At 35.1% G+C, this 13910-nt stretch overlaps 1 protein-coding gene across 1 annotated transcript in view; it reads right to left on the bottom strand.

Moving 5' to 3' along the window:
• Positions 1-6077: 6077 nt before the first annotated feature.
• The window catches only part of LOC131034844 (polygalacturonase-like), a 26765-nt gene continuing 18932 nt past the window's right edge, over positions 6078-13910 (bottom strand). Inside the window, exons 2-6 of the mRNA XM_059208556.1 lie at positions 7913-8041; positions 6986-7091; positions 6526-6607; positions 6221-6414; positions 6078-6124 (exon numbers count right to left, since the gene is read on the bottom strand). Of these exons, the coding sequence (XP_059064539.1) occupies positions 6078-6124; positions 6221-6414; positions 6526-6607; positions 6986-7091; positions 7913-8041 (558 nt within the window). The remainder of the gene's footprint in view (positions 6125-6220; positions 6415-6525; positions 6608-6985; positions 7092-7912; positions 8042-13910) is intronic.

Raw genomic sequence — 13910 nt, 5'->3', positions numbered from 1 at the left:
CATTTCACCTTCCAAAAAAACTTATAATTAAATACAATTTATCAACTTAAATATAAAAAAAGGAAACTCACATAGATCTATAATATTATTAATAGGTGGGTCTATTTTAATAATAAGCATCATTTAAGAAATATTATCCACTTAAATCAAAGTATAAGAAATATTCTACAAAATAAAACATCATAATGCCCATGCAACTTGAACAATATTTTTTAACATCTAAAGATGCATTAGTATAAGTTCCATCAAAATCATAAAAATAATCATGAGAGAGAGAGTGAGAATAGATAATGAATAAAATGACTCCATGGAGAGAGAATAGATAATAAATAAAATGACTAGACTAATTTAGATAATGAATAATCATCTCCTCTAGATTCCACTGAGGGCTCATTCTCGATTAAGATTTTTTTTAGTTGGCATTTTGGGCCATCATGGTGCATTTGTATGTTTGTTATAGAGAGATGGATGATTACAATACCTATGATAGTTGTACTTTGGGACCCATAAAATTTAACCATCTTGTCATGAGAGGCTTCTAATCATAGTTTAATGGTAGCGTTGTGTAGTTCATCTTTTCAAAGAAGGTAACTTCCATGGAATTACAATTTAGTACCCTTGCAATATTTAACCATTATCGTCAATTAGGCTACCACTTTATATTTTCAACTTGATAGGAATCGATTCAACTACTCTCTTTTGATTTTAACTAAATTCATTAAAGTCATAAGTTATATCTATGAACTTGTCAATACATGTACTACTTTGTTGTGTTCTTTGCTAGAATCATGGGATGATTTAGTGATCGCAACTAGTAGTACTACACTAAGTTGAAGCTTGAATAAATAGTAGGTTCTCTACTCTTCGAGGAATTAAAACAAACAAAAAAACTATTTTTTTTAAAGGAGGCATTGGTTATTAGAGGAAGATAAAAGGATAAAGCAAAGAGAAAAAATAAGAAATTGGACAAAGCTCCAAATCTAAAGTGAAATCTAAGTCTCTCAATAAATCCTATGTTAAGCTTTATAATTATGTCAAGAAAATCCACATAAAAATAAATGCAAGAAAAATATTACAATAATGAATAAAATGATGATTTAGATTCAATAAACTATTAGGATGACAATAGTGACATAATTGTTATATATTTGGAATGCATATATTTGAGGATACATGGATGATTAAATATAGAGATTCTTTCCACATGACATTATATTTCTCATTGAGGCATACTTTTACATTTAGTGTAATATTTTTTAAGTTCAAAAACATCTGTAGATGCACATTGCTACATTGGTAGAAGGTGGACTTTAGGAGTAGTTGAAATTTAGTATAATAATGTCATTTTAGAAACAATTGGGATACTTCACCAATAATGTCACTTTGATGACAAGTTGAATCTTTGACAACTTTTTATGACACTTTAACAACACTTAATGTTACTTCAATAAGAGCTAACATTTAGTGGAAATCTATCACTTTGGTAGCCATTGGACTCTATGGACATACTACCTCTAGGTTGGAATTTAATATCTAGCATCTCAATGACTCAAATTTAGAAAAAATGCTTTCAACAACCATGTTTTCAAAGAAAAATAGGAATGGCTACAATTTTTTCTTTGCTAAGCAGTATAAACAATTGAAAGCATTGTGTCTTGGAAAGGATAGGGAGATCACTAAAATGATTGGTGATTCATGGAATAATCTAAAAGAAGAAGAAAAAAACCATGTTTTGAACAACCATGTTTTCAAAGCGCAAAGTTTGGAAAGAAGAAATTTTATTAGTAGGATTGTTCCACATGTTATTAAAAATATAGGGACTTGCAAACTCAAATTGGATATGGGATGTTGACATTAGGAAGTCTAACATTGACTATGTATTTAGTCTATGTGGTGGTGCAATTAGTTGAATGAGTAGGTGACAGGTTGTGGTTTCTCTTTCCACTATTAAGTCAAAGTATATGACATGTTATAATGTTTGTAAATATATAGTATATCTTTAGAGATTGGGCTAAGTTAGGAAGTAGTGAGGATTAATAGTGATAGTTAGAGTGTTATCAAATTTAAGAACCCTATTTTTCACACACACAAAAAATCACATTCATATTCATTATCATTTTAAAGTTCAATTTAAACATAAATTAAACATCAAAACATAAATAAAAAATCTAACTTTTAAAAAAGAATCATGTAATTAAATACAACATTTAGAAATTTCAATTTAAACATTCAAACTTTTACGCATGATTAAAATAGAGAGAGAGGGAGAGAGTAGGTAATTTGAGATACAACGGGTTAGAGAGTGAATAGATAATTTGAGAGATAGAGAGTAGGTAATGATAGAGAGAGGGTAACATGTTGAAGAGAGAGAGGGGGGTAAGGTGTGAGAGAGAGAGAGAGAGGGAAAGAGAGGGGGTAATATGTGTGTGTGAGAGAGAGGGGATAATGAGAGATTGAGAGAGAGAGAGAGAGAGAGAGCATAATGACAGAGATGGTAACATGTACGTGTGTGTGAGAGAGAGAAGGGGGGTTTATTATTGATTTAAATCTAGGTTTTTTGTTTGTTTATTTTATAGGATTTATTGTTTGTGTTTTTCTATTTAGGGTTTACTGTTCATTTTCCTGTTCAGGGTTTCTTGTCTGTTTTTTGTGTCTAATGTTTATTGTTAATTTACGTTTTTTTTTGTTTTTTTTTTCCTACAAGTTTTACTATTCATGTTTTTTGCCATATTTAAAAATTAAAAACTATTTTAAACATGAAATAAAATAAAATAAAAAACATTTTTAAAACTTCAAAACGCTAAAATTAAAAAATAACAATAAATTAACATTTTTTTTATGAAAAATAATAACAATAAATTAACATTTTTTTATGAAGAATAATATAAATAAATAAAATAGAATATAAAAAATAAAACTACGTACCCGGAAGGAGGTAAAAAATGGTGTGGGGGGTCACCTGGGATGAAAAAAATGGGTAGCCGTGCTCCTCTGAAACATTTACCCATTTTTGAAACAGTGAAAATAATAGAAAATGGTTTTAAAAAAATAAACAAATACATTCAAGAAATGGGAGACCGTTTAGCTTCGCGCGCCTATTTTTGAATGGCTCAAGCACCCGAAGTAAAACGGGTGCCCGATTTGTAAAAATCGAACACCCATTTCTAGCGAGCTCTTTTCCCAACCCGTGGACTTCCGCGGGATTGGAACCCAACTTTGTGCATTTAGCCCACTATTACTAGGGGAAAACTGACATTCTTCCTCAAACTTAAGAAGATGACAAGTAAGAGATTTCTCAACAAATCTATAATCCTTAGCCTTTTCCGGCCCAACAGTTTGAAAAAGTTTTTTTCAAGAAGAAACATTATAGTTCCATTTACTAAGAAGGGAGGGGAGGTTCATGTTCTAATTATTAAGAAGTCTAATCATGTTGGTGGCAGCAAGCACCACAGGATCTTTAAGCAAGGCAACGTTAAGGAGGAACCTAGAGTTACAAATAGAGGTACAGGTCGAGGAGTTGGGGATTTTAAAATTAGAAATAATAGGGCGATGATCTGAGAGAGTAACAGGCCAGACACCAACAAACTTACCTCTCTCATCCGGCACAAAAGAGAAAAAATCCTTTTTAGCATAAAAATGGTCAAGTCTAGAGTAAATCCAAGAATCACCTTTCTGAAGGTTACACTAGGTGAACTAGATACCACTATAAACACCTTTACTACCCACTAGAGGGTCAAACAAGTTTTTCTGATGTTTAAACCTATCCCACTAGATCTTCTTAGGGCCTTTCCACTCAAAAGGGTTCCCACCAACTTTATCCTCTTGGTTCTCAATCATGTTAAAATCTCCCCCTATAATCCACGGTATATCATTCAAGGAGGAAAGGTAGTTCCACAACTCATATCATTCCTTATAGTCATTGGAAGCATAGACAACACAAACCCCGAAAGAAGAGTTGTCAATACTGAAAATGGCCCAAACAACCCTCTTACACGAGGAAATGCCTTTCTGAATAAGGTGCTTCTCCCATTTTTGATTAAAAAGAAGTCCAACACCCCCTCTACCTCTGGGGTGGTCCAAGCAAATTTTAGCAGAATCTTTCCAAATAAAATCCAGATTAACTTGAAGGGTGAAATTGGTTGATTTAAGCTCTTGAAGCATGAGGAAATCAATATTTTTAATATTATTTAAAAATATTTTGATAACATGTTTCCTATCTGGAGCTTCCAGATCTCTAATGCTCCAAGAAACAACCTTCATGATCAATGAGAGTTAGGAGTCTTTAGTAGCCTTCGGGCTACTAGATTGGATAGGAGAACAATTTAGCTCCTTATTGTTTTTCTTGTGCAGGGGCCCCTTGTTTTTGGATCCCAATGGTCATCCCCTACTTTTAACATTGGAGTCGGGGAGATCAAGATCATCCCTATCAGAGTCGAGATCCATATGTGACTCAACATAATGTAGTTTCAACTCATTATTCGGGTGAGAATGACATTCCTCATTCACAGTGCAGGGAACTTGTGAAAAGAGACTACTATCATCGCATTTAGTAGGAATAACATGGATAACTGAATCATCACCAATTTTGTTAAGTATACTAGGAATTGGAACCAAGGCCGAATGCACACTGGTTTCAATATGGGGGGAGGGGCCACATAGAACCCCAATCATTTTACCACTGTGTTCAAGAGTGCCAAGAGTAACTAGAGGCCTCTTTGGGACTCCTCGAATATTGGAATCACCATGCATCCGATCTGGGTTCTCAAAGGATTTAACAATGGATTTAACAATCAACTTGGAGCCAGATTTAATAGTAGAGGATTGGGTGACCATACCATGGTCTAAGAGGGCATCAGATTTTTTATTCTTACCCTATTCCAGAGTTTTAACAAAGTTGGTTTTTTCCAAGGCAAGTTGTTGTGCATTTTTTCTTCTACGCTTCTTTGACTTACATGAGACTAGCTAGAAATCATCCCCTTGATCGCTTTCCAGTTTCTTGAGGGCTTGCTCAATTGGGGAGTAGTGAGGGGGGTCCACATTAAAACAACCAAAATCAGGGCAAGGAGTGGGCTTGCTAGAGTTGCTCACATCAATGGTAGGATTATTGTCAAAAGTTTTATTGTTAGCTTCAGTAGGGACAAGTTCAACAGAGGAGACCACATGAGCAGTATTCAAAGGAACACAGGGACTCGGGTTATCAACACGTGGTTCTTTAACAAATTTCTTCCTTTTAATGATGGGGCAATCTTTGCGAAGGCGACCTTCCTTCCTATAGAGGAAGCAAGCGTGTAAACCTCCAAGGATTTCAAAAGGACATGAGTAGATTTCTCCACCTATGCTAAGGTTAAGCGCTTTAGAGATGTCAATCCCAGGTTTCAAGGAAATTAGCACATGATCATCAAGATGGGGGATGAGTCTGGAGTGTCATCCATCCTAATGACCTTACCAATTGGTTCAACTATATGGGGAATGAAGTGCCATAAGAAAGGCAAAATGATTTTAAGAAGAACCCATCTAGGGCATGACAAAGCCAAGACCTCCTCACTAATAGCTTCAGGAGAACACCCAAGGGCACGGAAGGAAGTCTTACCGACCGCCCAATATTGTTTTTTGAGAACCTCAACCTGCCATATCATGGCTATTTAAAAAGATAACAAACAATCCTTTCTGAATTTGCCTACAAAAGCAAATCCAAAAACCAAGCTTTAAGCTCTAGTAGTTATGAAACCAATCATCCATGAATTTGCGTGGAGGACATTTATCAATATCAACAGAAGCAAAGAAAATAGAAGTCTCTTTAAGTCTATTTTTTTCTAATGTAATTTCGTGAACCAAAGAATCATTAGGCAAGATAAGGATAGACTCAGGGTCATCACTAGAATCCTTACCTTCTGAACGACCACCTCCATCGCCGCTGGTTGCCAGGAACTTCGCATCGTCAGAGATAGCCAGGGAAGCCCTAGATATAATATCTCTAAATGAAGGTTTATTGGAAGGCATACTGGAATGATCCAGTAGTGGGGAAATAGGGTTAGGTTGGGACAGTGCAGTGAATGCACCGTCACATCCAGACTCCATTAAAGACCAAGAGCAGATCGCACAAGAAAGAGACTACGGAAGACGCCTAAGAAATAAATGCAACACAGAGACAGCACAGAAAGCGAAACCATAAAAAGAAAAACAAGCCAGGAAGATAAAACAGGGGAGAGAAGAATCAAACCATGTGGAGGAGGGAGGCCTCCTCCACAGTCTACTTGTCGCTCCCGCTCAGACCTGCGCGCCGAAAAAGCTCCCGACTCTATCACCGGCCATGTCTTGATTCTTAATCCATTCGTTGTTAATGTCAACTTGGCGCCGTTCACGTGAATCGAATGGACATATGCTTTCGTGTTTCCTCTTCCAAGGCTTCCAATGCTGCAAAATTATACAAATAATATAAATAATTTCTAATGCATAACATATTTAGACAGACATAAATTATTATTAGCTGTTAAGGTATTTGTGTTTGTTTAGAGGGTTAATCGCCTTATTCCATGGCCTGGACCGCATGTGATATCATTGATGTTAATATTTGAAGACCCATCACCTATCCCCACACAGTCATCTCCTGCAGTCATCAAACTTCCATGTACTCATATTTCTCTATTCACATATAATCTCTGCTATTTAATATTATATTTAAGAATATAAGAAAAAATCTGAGATCATAATTAATCTATGATATGAATTTTTTTAGTTATAATAGTCACATCCATTTTCTTTTTTTAAGTTATAATAGTCACATCCATTTTCTTTTATCAGTTTTTTAACTTGTAATCAAATAACATCATTGATGTATCATAGAGTAATTTTATAGTCAAAATGAATCATGAAATATGATCCAAAATAGTTATCAGTAAGACAATTCACCCTTTGAAATTCAAACTGTTTTATTTAAAACTAAATCTGAAAATGATAATATTTGCCACATTCCTCATTCCTTTACCTGTTCCAATAGTGGAATCTTTTATGACTATGTTTGTGGATTGGAACGTATCAATTCCATCAGTGTTTGGGCTGCTTTCTGGTGCCTGAATGGTAATACCCACGATCTGGACAGTCACAATTTGTCAATGTGACATGAAATTGAGGACTGTTTCTCACCTTCAGTCCACTCAGTGCACTCCCTTTCACATCATTGAATTGAATGGCCTACGGAAAAAAGAAAGTCATATGATATGCATCTATAATTTTAGCGCATGTAAGTAGTTTTTACAGGTTTTGAGGGCTGTTGCTTGCTTTATTGTAAGCTAATTTAAAAAAAACTCTCTTTTTACAGGTTTTATTAAGTTTTCCTGATTCATCTGCATAATCTGTTTGAAAATTAAAACTAGAACCTTACTGTGCAGGTTTAGGTAAAATTTTACATATATTCTGTATCAGAAACTAGAAACACTGAGAGAAGTTCAGCAGTGTAAATGGTTACTAACCGTTGGTCTACTTTTATGTTTACCCCATCAATTACTTCCTTTTCCGTCAATAGTGCCCTTCCCTGTCAATGTAAATTGTTGAAGATGCTCGAACAACCACCACACATATGTGCTCTTCCAGCTGCTCGGATTTTCTGGTGGATCAATAGTTCCATGTGCGCTTCCAGCTGCTCGGATTTTCTGGTGGATCAATAGTTCCGTCGACCTAGTAAAATAAACATTAAAAATTTGTCTTGAGCTACTACCATATTCTCGAATCAGTGCACAAATTTACAGAATGAGGATCAAACATAGAATTAATCTAGAGTATGGTAAACTTTGAAGAAGGATTACTATTATTACTACAAATACAAATAGCATAGAACTATACAATTTTTCGACAAAATTAGATGTATTAAATCCATTGTTTTTTAATCCTTTAGAATTATGTTCAAATTTTAGACCTGAAATGTGAAACCAGGCTGACACGGTCCCTGGAAATATAGATTGTTAACCAGAAAAGTCTTGCCACCTGCTACATTCAAAGTTGCAGACGACGCTTTACAAGCATCATTCCATGCACGAGTAAACGCCTGAAAACCATTAGAATTTTAAAAAGACGAGATTTTGGAGTCCTTAATAATAACATGTAAACTTTCTGTTACTCAAGATAGAAACTGTTAGAGGACATCACCCACCACCCACTGCACCATAATTTTGTACGCCAAAACTTCTTCCAGAGATGTGATTAACTGGGCTTCAACGGCCATGATGATCAAATATAAGGCCACCAAGACAAAAAATTTCACATGAAGATTTTGACCTGGTCGAGCCATTGATCTCATTAGAATTAGAGCCTAACTAAGATTCAGTATGAATTAGAGAAAGAGACCTAAGGTATGAGTGAAGGAGATGAGTGAGCGTTAAATAATGCCTGTTTATACTATATTAGGAAGTATTCTGATTACTACTAAGTTGCTACTTGCAAGGAAAGGAATATTTAGATCTTGGTTTGATTTACATCACAAGTCGCGAGTCTTTGATAGGTCTACCGTGTGTGGTAACAGCACTCTTTCAGGACATGAATGGCTTTGGAATGCTTGTGTATTCATCGTCTTAGATTCTCTAAATGCAAACCACGTATCAATAAAACGGACTATTTCAAGATATAACAGCTTACCTATCAAATAACGGACTCCCACAGAAATCGAAATGCAAACCCAATGGAACAATACCAGATCATTTGATTTTTACTATCGAACAATACCAGATCATTTGATTTTTCCTATTTCAGCTTACCTATCAAATAATGGACTCCCACAGAAATCGAAATGCAAACCCAATCGAACAATAACAGATCATTTGATTTTTTCTATCGAACGATACCAGATCATTTGATTTTTCCTATTTCAGCTTACCTATCAAATAATGGACTCCCACAGAAATCGAAATGCAAGCCCAATCGAACAATAGCAGATCATTTGATTTTTTATATTTCAGCTTCCCTATCATATGACGGACTACCACAGAAATCGAAATGCAAACGCAATCGAACAATACCAGATCATTTGATTTTTCCTATTTCTCCGTTCAATATTCTTTTATTTAAAACAGATATTCAGAACATAAATATGTTCTGAATATCTAAACAAGTGTCACATAGTAGTGAGTAATATTGTAATAAAAATATTTGTGGTGATTTTTAATTATTATAATTTTAAATCAATATTATTTTAAAATTATATTATTTAAATTATATTTATTTAATATTAATTATAACTTTTACTTTTATGAATAGTATGTGAGTATCTATATTAGATTAAAATTCTAATATTCATATCTAAAAATTATAGAGGGTCATGTCATATGAGTAGAGCCCAAAAAGTAGTGAGTCACATGGACAAAGCCTTAAAAGCAAAGAAACAACTAAACAAAATAGCAAGCATAAGAGTGAATCTCGAGTAGAATAAAACGAGCACCAAGTTATGCAACAAGAGAAATTCTAGAGGGAACTAGAAGAGAGTCCTTGTCATTTTGCTTACCCCATACGTTAGCAGGGTCCAGGGTGACATCAGGTAGGGAGCATCGCTTATAAGCATTTGTCTTTCCCTCTTCTTTATCTTCAATCTATTTCAGAGAAATAGCTAGATCCATATAAGGGAAGTTCTTAGAAGAATCTGACCACCCACCACCACTGCTAGTTGAAGGCCATCCACTACAACCACCAGTAAATGGCCTTGTACCACTTGAAGGCCACCAAAATGAAATACCTACATGTGGAGGAGAAGTAAAGCATAACTGAGCCCAACCATCCTTGCCACCAATGTGGCAGTGAGGGGCATTAGATCTTGGTGAATGAGAGCATAGAGAAGAGAAACACTGATGTCAGCAGCCTTAGGAAGGAGATCGGTTGTAAGAGGCAGAACTAATTGGAGGCACTCTGGCTAAAGTGCATGGGGCATTACCCCAATGGTCAAATAGCCACTTTATTCACTTAAACTTGAATATGCATCATGACATTTTTACAAATGGTGGCTTTAGTATAAAGTGAAATAGAAGTATTTATAGAGTTGTGAGCAAAAATACTACCATTTCTATCTTTCCATAAAGAAAAGAGAATATCCACCTTAAAAGAATGCAAAATATAGGTAAATCTGAAAGGGATGTGAAGCCAATCCTCAAGAGAACCAAATGCGAAGAAAAAAGTAATTTAATCTGCATCACAACTCATGAGAACCACATGACACATAATTTAATCTGCATCACAAGTCATGAATCTTTGTGAGGTAATAACACCCTTTTAGGACATGAATGGCTTTGGAATGCTTGTGTATTCATCATCTTAGATTATCTAAATGCAAACTGGGTATCAATAAAACAAACTATTTCAAGATATAACAACTTACCTATGAAATAATGGACTCCCACAAAAATCGATGTTATTTTAAAATTATATTGTATTAATTATATTTATGTAATATTAATTATAACTTTTATTTTTATCAATAGTATGTGAGTATCTATATTAGATTAAAATTATAATATTCATATCTAAAAAATAGAGAGGGACATGTCATATGAGTAGAGCTCAAAAAGTAGTTATAGAGTCACATGGGAAAAGCCTTAAAAGAAAAGAAACAACTAAACAAAATAACAAGCATAAGAGTGAAGCCCAAGTAGAATAAATTGACCTAGGGAAAGCAAACTAGGGGGAGGCCCTAGTGTACATGAATGAGAGGAGACCATCGAAGGTAATGATGATTAAAAGATGATTCATTTTGAAAGACAGAGCTAGCCCACCAAAGCCAAGGCTTGACGACTTCCTAGGCACAACATATACTTTTGTAAATGAAAGTGCCTTCTATTTGAATAGGTGTTGGCATAACAAGAAGGGTCTAAAATCCAATCCCTTCTAGGATAACCTATGAGCTAGGAAGCTAGAACAAATAAAATGTCTGAGAAGAATCCTCTAGGCCTCACTCCTAGAAATGGCTTAGACAATCCATTTAGAACAAAGGACTAAGCCTTGTCTTCGCATAGAGATGAGACCAAACCCACTAAAATCATGCGGGGGAAAACAAAAAACCCTAGCCAAATGGTGAAATCCCTTGTAGTCCTTGTAAGAGGCCTAAGAAAATCATGAAGAATCTTTTCAAGTTTCATATGCGAGGCATTGGAAGGACCGCAACAGGAAGAATAATACACATGGGTGGCCACCAATGTTTTAAAACAAAGCTAGAGTTTACTAGCAAGGGATAGAGGCTTATTAATCCAATAGGAGAGATTCTTCTCAATTTTGACAAGAACAACATTTCAAAGATTAACCAGACATGCTTGGAAAGAAAAGGGAATGCACAAAAAGTGAAACATTTCCAATGTCCAATTCACTTCTACCCATACCAATAAAGCTAAGATGGCATGGGAAGGAAGGACTAGTGATAACACTATATTTTATACCACTGATCCACTAAAGAACCCTTTTAACATTTTTCTCATCCTCAATGAGAGTGAGAAAATAATAATCTGCAAAATGATCATTAACCAATTGAGTAGAAGATTCGAGTAGGGCAATTCCTCGAACTCTCCCAATAGAGATAAAGTTTGTCAATATATAACTGAACCCTTCAATATGAAGAACATAAAGAGAGGGAGCAAGTGGATGCCCTTGGTAGATGTATTAGTGGAGCCCAAACACAAAATACTAGCAAACTTTGATGGTGATGCAAGCAGAAGCATCTCTAAAAATCATTTGCACATACTGAATGAAACAAGATCCAAAGCTAAGGGCTCTCAATATAGCTAGAATCAAAGGTCTCTAAAGACAATCATTGGCTTTAGAAAAATAAATTTTAATCAAGATGGAAGTTGGCTTAGTGTGGTGATCCCATTCCATACCTTCAAAGACAACAATAATATTATCCACAATAAATCTATTTTTGATAAAAACTATATACTCTCAGCAAACAACTTGAGGAACTAGACATCATATTTTTAGAGATAAGGCATTGGCTACACATGATCTTTTAAGAGATGTCAAGGAGGGTGAATTGCTGCTAGTTACAAATATCTTATGGGTCACTACATTTAGGTATAAATTTAATATTGCCTTTTCTAATTAACTTTCCTAATGACTAGTTATGAGAAGCCTCCAAATAGACCTTATATAAATTGGAACCAAGACATGATCAAAGGGCCTTGTAAAACTCACATGGGAAAAAAACACAACCAAGGGTCATCTACCATGGAACTGATAGCCTCCTTTGAATCCTATAGGGTGAGAAATTTCTTATAGAAGTTGAACTAGGCCCTAGAGAACTGACATGGCACAACTTTGAGACAATCCTAGAGAGCCCTATCTTTCTTAAGAGAAGCTTCATGCATTGTGAAACTTTCTCATAATGGTGTACAAAATCCTAGAGAATGTGTATTAACTCAAAGAGAACCAACTAGTCTTCTTTGATTTTTTTGTCTAAAAAAGAATGACAAGATTAATGAGCCAAAAAAAACCCTTTACAAGTTCAATCTCTCACTTTTAACTAGTGAGGTTTGGCTATGATCTAGGCACCTCTAGTGGCATGAGCATCAACAAATTTTCTTTTGCTACCAAATTTGGGCTAATTAGACTTCCAAGGTTAGAAACATTGGATCAACTGAGAGATCTTTAGTGGCATGTTGGAGATTCAAGGTGTTAGCCTTGTAGGATCATCAATGAAAAATAGAAATTTGTCACCCATAATTGTTAAGAAAGCATTATTTGTGTTGAATATCATTGTTCCACCATGCAATCCACCCAGGCTATTGAGTGGGATAACAATCAAGATTCCAAACCCATTGCTTGTGAGTCAATGTGTTCTTGTGACTCATCTAAGTGGTATTCAAGGAAAATTGTGTTTTGGAGGCTTGAACTGGTGTCACAAACCATTCTATGCTGAACTTATTTGGGTAGTAGTCAGATAGAGTAACCTTGAGGAGAGGTACAATAGGAAGATCTTGACAAGATTCAAATGAAAAGAACAATGAGCCATAAACATGGCATGATCAAGTCATTTAAGGACTATCATTTTCGACTCAAAAATTTCTCCACACATGCCATAAAATTTGAGGATTTTTGTGATAAGAATTGGAATCATAAAGCCCAAATTTATTATGCATGTAAAGACACACCTCTGATTCATCAACTATCAAACAAAAATACACTAAGCCTTCCTTTTCAAATTCCACCTCAACATATTATAATCCCTACACCTAGCCCAAGCATTGGGGGCCATTGAATCCATGATAAATTGTCAAAGGGTAGATATTTCAGCAACATCATTGGCAACATAAACATTAATTATCCTAAAATAATGATTTTTGATTGACATGGGGATCTCAACCAGCTGATGGATAGGATTATATCCATGGTCGATAATATATGAATACCACCATGGAGTAAGAAGAGTAACAACACCTCCATGAGTAGTCTCATGATTGGAAGCGAAAGCCAAACTAGCTAGCCAAATAAGCCAACATGTAGCTGAAAGTATGAAAGAAGAAATTTTGATTTCCTAAAGATATCACATCAATACCAAGATAATTTTTAAAATATCCCACATAGAATACTTCTTGGCAAGGTCAGTGAAACATCTTACATTCCATGAGAGAAAAATCTTGTTCTATATTATTACAAACCATCATCATCCTCAAAGGAAGATAATTAGTTCTGTAAGAAGGTGGAGGTTGGTTGAAACCTAGGCAACCCACCCCATTGTTTCTCTTGAATGATCTCATCTTCCTCCATACTCTTAGATGGGCTACGAGAATGATATAATCAATTAGCTTTATTTGAAAGCACTAAGGCTAGTTGATGAGTTTGAACCATAGGTTGACAAAGTGGAGCCTCAATAGTTTTGGTGGTAATAATATATTTCCCTAAACTGAAGGTACTAGATTAGAAACCATAGGTTCTTATGGCTTGGCTGC

This window comes from Cryptomeria japonica, chromosome 7, assembly GCF_030272615.1.
Source record: "Cryptomeria japonica chromosome 7, Sugi_1.0, whole genome shotgun sequence".
NCBI lineage: Eukaryota > Viridiplantae > Streptophyta > Pinopsida > Cupressales > Cupressaceae > Cryptomeria > Cryptomeria japonica.
Note: the sequence above shows the minus strand (reverse complement) of the source record. Positions and strands in the feature narration are given on the sequence as shown.